This window comes from Microtus ochrogaster, linkage group LG4, assembly GCF_000317375.1.
Source record: "Microtus ochrogaster isolate Prairie Vole_2 linkage group LG4, MicOch1.0, whole genome shotgun sequence".
In the NCBI taxonomy this organism is placed as follows: domain Eukaryota; kingdom Metazoa; phylum Chordata; class Mammalia; order Rodentia; family Cricetidae; genus Microtus; species Microtus ochrogaster.
Window position 1 is genome coordinate 42,662,075 of NC_022030.1, and position 6,396 is coordinate 42,668,470.

General features: G+C 42.2%; 1 protein-coding gene across 1 annotated transcript in view; it reads right to left on the reverse strand.

The window, feature by feature from the left end:
- Window positions 1–1,157: 1,157 nt before the first annotated feature.
- LOC101990064 (interferon-induced protein 75-like) overlaps window positions 1,158–6,396 on the reverse strand; it is a 17,169-nt gene continuing 11,930 nt past the window's right edge. Inside the window, exons 9-11 of the mRNA XM_026786478.1 lie at window positions 6,191–6,385; window positions 2,984–3,052; window positions 1,158–1,653 (exon numbers count right to left, since the gene is read on the reverse strand). Of these exons, the coding sequence (XP_026642279.1) occupies window positions 1,502–1,653; window positions 2,984–3,052; window positions 6,191–6,385 (416 nt within the window). The 3' untranslated portion in view covers window positions 1,158–1,501. The remainder of the gene's footprint in view (window positions 1,654–2,983; window positions 3,053–6,190; window positions 6,386–6,396) is intronic.

Consider the following 6,396-nt stretch of genomic DNA (forward strand, 5'->3'; position numbering starts at 1 on the left):
TCCACAAAACTATGAATACCTGATTTTTGACAAAGAAGCTAAAATTATACAATGGAAGAAATAAAGCATCTCTAACAAATGTTGCTGGCATAACTGGATGTCAACCTGTAGAAGAATGAAAATAGATCCATATCTATTACCATGCACAAAACTCAAGTCCAAATGGATTAAAGCCCTCAATATAAATCTGACCACACTGAACCTGACATAAGAGAAAGTGGGAAGTAGCTTGCAATACATGGGCACAGGAGACCATTTCCTACATATAACCCCAGTAACACAGACAATCAGAGCAACAATGAATAAATAGAACCTCCTGAAACTGTAAAACAAAGGACACAGTCATTAAGACAAAAAGGCAACCTACTGAATGGGAGAAGATCTTCACCAACCCCACATCAAACAAAGGTCTGATCTCCAAAATATATAAGGAACTCAAGATACTAGACATTAAAATTCTAAATAACCCAATTTAAAAATGGGGTACTGAACTGAACAGAGAATTCCCAAAAGAAGAATTTCAAATGGCCAAAAGTTATTTAAGGACATGTTCAACTTCCTTAGATATCAGGGAAATGCAAATCAAAACAGATTTGAGATACCATCTTAAACCTTTCAGAATGGCTAAAATCAAAAATACCAATGATAGCCTATGCTGGAAAGGATGTCAAGTAAGGGGAACACTCATCCATTGCTGGTGGGAATGCAAACTTGTGCAACCATTATTAGAATATCCTACTCTTTCAACTTCATGGCTTTGTGATGCTAGATTTTCCTCCTGTCCTCAGCCACAGCCAATCATAACTGTGTGAATTCATGAACAACTCTAAGACTCTACCTGTCTCTCATGTAGCCCAACGTTACTGAGGCCTACAGGAACATAGATTGATACCAATCTTCTATTTTTTTTTTTTGTTCAGAAATACTTTGTAGTTGTTGTTTTTGCTTTTTGTTTTTCCAGAAAGGGTTTCTGTCATGGAAACAGTTCTATAGACCAGGCTGGCCTCGAACTCAGAGATTCCTCTGCCTCTTCTTCCCTGAGTGTGAGGATTAAAGGTAAGTGCCAAGGCTACCTGGTTCAGAAATACCTTTTTATACAGTTATATGACCAAACAACTTATTTCATTTTAAGTAAAAATTTTTAATTATTTGTTTTAGCTATGAACAATGTACAAATAAGTAGACATAAACAACATAGACATGGACCTTTGAAAGTTCTTGGTTATCTTTAAGGTTGTAAAATCTAAAGGATGGACACCCTTTCTCTGCCTTAGGTCTCAGCTGTGATGACCTGTGGCTATGATCTTATGACCTGTGGTTATGTTTCTTTAACAAAAACTCCTCAGCCACAGTAGACCATTGCCTCTCTTTGCCTCCTCTCACTTCCATCCTCATTTTTTCTCTGTCTTAATATTGAATTCATGAATCTTCCCCACCCCTGTGCCATCTCTAAGGGACCCTGCCATACTGAGCCTTTCCAATGGCAGGTCCCACCACAGCCTTATCCTGTGCTCTGGATATCTGAACGTCCAATCCTTGCCTTCTGAGCCCTGGTCACCATCCTCAAGTTCCTGGTTGAGTCATTCTTCCTCTGAGTCTTCTGATCCACCACTTTGAGCTTCTTCTGGACTCCTTGTCCAGGTGAGGCCACCCCTGTGCCAAGAGAGACTCATGAACGGATGTACCCAGTGGAACTTTCCTTCTTTCACAGATTTCTTTCCCCATTCCACCCTCCCTTCCAGATCTCCGTGCCTCACTTTTCTTTTACTGTTTTTTTTTCTGATGTGCACCATGCTTTCTCCCCCCAAATATGTTCTCAATATGTTCTCACCCCAGGGAGCTTTCAGAAGAATTAACTAGATTAATATGGGGTTATTGGGGGGTTGCTTTCGGTTTCATGCTTGTAAGACTCCTGAACCATGAGGTGGTCCCATCAGAGCCCTGGGATTCTTCAGGTGGGGAAGGAGAGCCTTCCATGTAGCACGCATATGCAGAACAGACAACATCCAAGACCACAAGACACCTCTCATGGGTAAAGCATACAGAAATACAGGAGGGACAGGCATAGTTCCTGCCATGAAGGTAGCTCCCAGGAGTGCCACTGGAGTGTGTGGCTGAGGCCCAGAGGCTCTGCTGGTGGACCAGTAGGCTTCACTGAAGAGAGGAAGAGCACAGCGCTTTTCATTGCTGGGACTTAGGAAGTGGACATCACAGGACAGCCACAGCCCACTGTCACAAGGGCTCCTCTCCAGAGCTCTTCTGGCACTTGTCCCATGAGCTGCCTGGGGTGGTTTCAGAGAAAATGGCCCCTAAAGGGAGTGGCATTATTAGGAGGTTTGGCTTTGTTAGAGTAGGTGTGGACTTCTTGGAGGAGGTGTGTCTCTGTGAGGGCTGGCTTTGAAGTATCATACATGCTCAAGCCATGCCCAGTATCTCAGACCACTTCCTGCTGCCTGCAGGTCAAAATATAGGACTCCCAGCTACTTCTCCAGCACCATGTCTGCCTGCAAACCATCATCTTGCACCATGATGATAATGGACTAAACCTCTGAAAATGTAAGCCACCCAATTAAATTTATTTCCTTTATAAGAGTTGCTGTGGTCATGGTCTCTCTTTACAGCCAAGAAACCCTAAGACACGGCCCCTTAGGGCTAGGACCCAGGCTCTTTTACATTTTATCTCACAGAACGAAGTTGTTAATTCCCCCTTTAGTTTGGAAGGATGGTGCCATCCTCATGAACATAAAGAGGAAACCTGTCGCTCTCCATCCTTCCCCTTGGACCACTGCAACCTCCCATCAAAACAGAGTGCACTGGTTGCTCGGTGACAAAACTGGTCGGGTGAAATTTAAACCAGATCACCACACTATCCAGAACACCTGTGTGCCTTCTCATTGAGTTTACAGCAAACCTCATTTCTTCTATACCAGATTTTTGGCCCCTCAGGAGCCCCCTCCAGCATCCCCTTGCCTCTTTATCTCACCTTGTGTGGGTCTTTTCTTCTGACGTCTTCTTTTGGGTGTTGACCAGATGTCTCTTTTCCTTTTTTTTGCTAAGAAGAAAGAATACAAAATCTTTTATAATCACAAATATAGATCTGTCAGTATTTTTTATTTAGAAGAATTAAATAATATTTTTGTTCAGTAATTGTGTGTGTGTATGTGTGTATGTATGTGTGTGCATGTGTATGTGTGTGCTTATGTGTACATATGTATGTATGCATGTATGTGTGTACATGTGTATGTATGTATATATGTGTATGAGCATGCATGTGTATGTGTGTATATGTGTGTGCCTTAACCTTGAGACAGCTCTCCAAACTCACCCCTAAACCTTTAAAAAATCAGCTGGAAAGGAGAGATCAGAGGTTGAACAAGAAGAAACAAACTTCAAGGACTGCTGTAGGACAATGGTCTTTTATCCTGTCACTCATATTATTTTTAATAAAATGCTGATTTCCAGTTTATAATTAATGTAAGCCTCTGTGTATTTCTTTGGGACCGAATGGCTGCAGAATCGGGCAGGACAAAAATCTCAGTCAACAAATGGTGCCCAACGTGTAAACAACTGCATCCACATAAAGCCTGAGAGAGCTTGGGAAGTAATTCTAGACAGAAGAGAATAAAGTTAAGCAGGGCTTATTGACAGCAGGATTTTCTCAGGTGGGATCTGTTTGCTGGAGGCCAATGTGTCACTTTTAAGAGAGGCTTCCTGATTCAGCTTTAGCTGCAAAAACTATGCAGCCCTTTTAAGAGGCTCTGCCACAAAACACTTAAATGGTATTTATGAAGAGCTTACAGCATGCTTCTTGGTGGTTGCACAGAGACCTTGAAATATCATAGAGTTGTGGCAATAAACATGGCTCTGGCTAGTGCCTCTTCCATGAGGCTAGAATCTCAGAAATCTAAGGAATGGGCTGGATTTAGCCATCAAAGCCATTGCTTTAATCCTAGCCATATCACTTAGCAAATTATAGACTCATGTAGTCAGAAAAAGAGAGATACAGTAAAGATAGTTTCAGGCAAAATAGCCTCTAAACAGTTTACAGTGTGTTTAAAAATATATGTAGGCTTTGGAAAGAAAAAAAAAGAAGGATAAAGCCTTTAAAAGAAAAAAAAAGAGAGTAGTTGGGTGTGGTGACACACACTTTTAAGCCCAGCATTTGGGAGGCAGAGGCATGCAGATTTCTGTGAGTTCAGCGACAGCCAGGTCTACAAAGTGAATTTCAGGGCAAAGATACACAGAGAAACCCTGTCTCAAAAAGCTAAAAATTAAAAATAAAAGTAAAAGAGTTTAAAATAAAGCCATGTAAAGATGGAAAACACACAGGGAATCTGGATACTGTATGTTATTATGCTCTTTTTGAATTGTCTGAATGCTGAGGAAGGAACAACAGCTGCTAAAAGATATTCGTTTATAAAAGGTATGTTATTTTCAAGAGGTTTTGCTTTTGTTTTCACAGGAAATGAGAGGTTGTGGATTGATTCCCGGTTAAGAAAAATCAGGTTTAATCAAAGAAGACCTCCTGAGAAATCTCTGATGGGGTGGATGGCCCAGATGTCTGAGTTCTACCTACATCCAGAACAGATTCAAGACTGCTACCTGAGATGATCAAGCCTCATAGGATACACCAGTCATGACTTGATCATAATTCTAAATTTTCTTTAGGTCCCCCATCAGATTATCAGCACCCCCAATCAGCAGGAAGTAGCCTTGAAAACTACCCCCACGTTCCCCCCAAATGGACTATGGATATTTTCCTTTGTTTAGAATGTTGGTTACAAGTAGTTATGGATAATGGTCAGAAGAAAAGCTAAACAAAGGATATTAGATTCATAGTTCTTGCTTCTCTTTTTTTTTTTTAAGGGGGAAGTGCTGTGTACAATGGTCTTTTATTCTGTTACTTGTATTATTTTTAATAAAATGCTGATTGGCCTAGTAACTCAGGCTTCTTATAAATTAATTCTTACATCTTACATTAACCCATTCTTGTCTGTGCTAGCCACATGGCTTGGTACCTTTCTTGGCGAGGCAGTCACATCTTGTGTCCTCTGCACCTGGGTGATGACTGCAGACTAAAACTTTCCTCTTCCCATAATTCTCATTGCCATGCCTATACTTCCTACCTGGCCACTGACCAATCAGCATTTATTTAAAATACAAGTGACAGGGTACAGACCATTGTCCCACAGCAGTAGCCCACCCCCTTTTTTAAACAAGTGTTAAAGTAAGAATTCTTGTATTAGTTATTGGGAAATTAAGCTAGGTTTGAATAATGGTAGGGCCTATGAATGGTTTTTGGACATGAGAAACCAAGAATTTGTGAAGGAAAGAGTAGCCAGATGTGAGAAGATAAAGACTGGAGCAGCTGGAGTACTGGGTGGGTTGCCTGCTATCTGCGACTCCCTGAAAGCATCCAGGACCAGCCTGCTACCCATGATGCCTTGAAGGCATCCAGGACCATGGCAGAAAGTGAAGTGGGAGAAAATTAGGCTTAAGAAGCTCCAGGCACCCCAATGGGGAAGCCATTGGAGGACAGTACCAGAGTAGTCACAGAGTTTACTACTATCATTACTGTTACTATATTTTTTGGTTGTGGGGGTGTTGGACACATGTACCGTGGTACCCATGTGGCAGGCAGGAGACAACTTGAATGAGTAGGTCCTGTTCCTCTGCCTTATAGATTTCAGGGATCAAATTCAGATCATCAGACCTGGTACCAGCCACCTCTAACCAATGAGCCATCTTGCTGGGCCAATAACAACACATATTTTAGCTGAATGGTGACACCTCAAGAAAGAAGCAGGAAATAAAGAGTGAGATAGGATGTAGGTAGCCAGATGGCTATCCAAGCTGCTTGCCACCATGAGGTGTAAGAGTGAAGGATGGCAGAAGCTGCCTGAACATGACTCACGAGGAAGCAGTGTTCTGACCAACTGTAGTTGACGAGGTTAGTAGAACAGACACACTCAGCAGTTGTGGGATAGGAGTCTGGTGACTCTGAGGACGCTTGGTTCACTATGTCTAAGTTTCTTCTTGTTACCTATCATTTTCATGAGGCCTTTGGGAAGGTGGAAGGAAAAGAGAGGCTGCAGAAATGCTGTGATGGTAGAACTTGTGGCATTGTAGATGTTGGAATGTGACAGAGCTGGAGAAGCAGGAAGTATCCTGAGGGAAAGAATGGCTATACCTTTCTTCTTTGCAGAAGTGCTGGTTGCTTCCTGGGCCATTCCCAGGTCATTTAGAACTAGAGAATCCTTTTTCTGCTTTGTAGAAGCGCTGGGTGCTTCCTGGGCCATTCCCAGGTCATCTGGTGCTGGAGAATCCCCTTTCTGCTTTGCAGGATAGCTGGGTGCTTCCTGGGCCATTTCCAGGTCATCTGGTGCTGGAGAATCC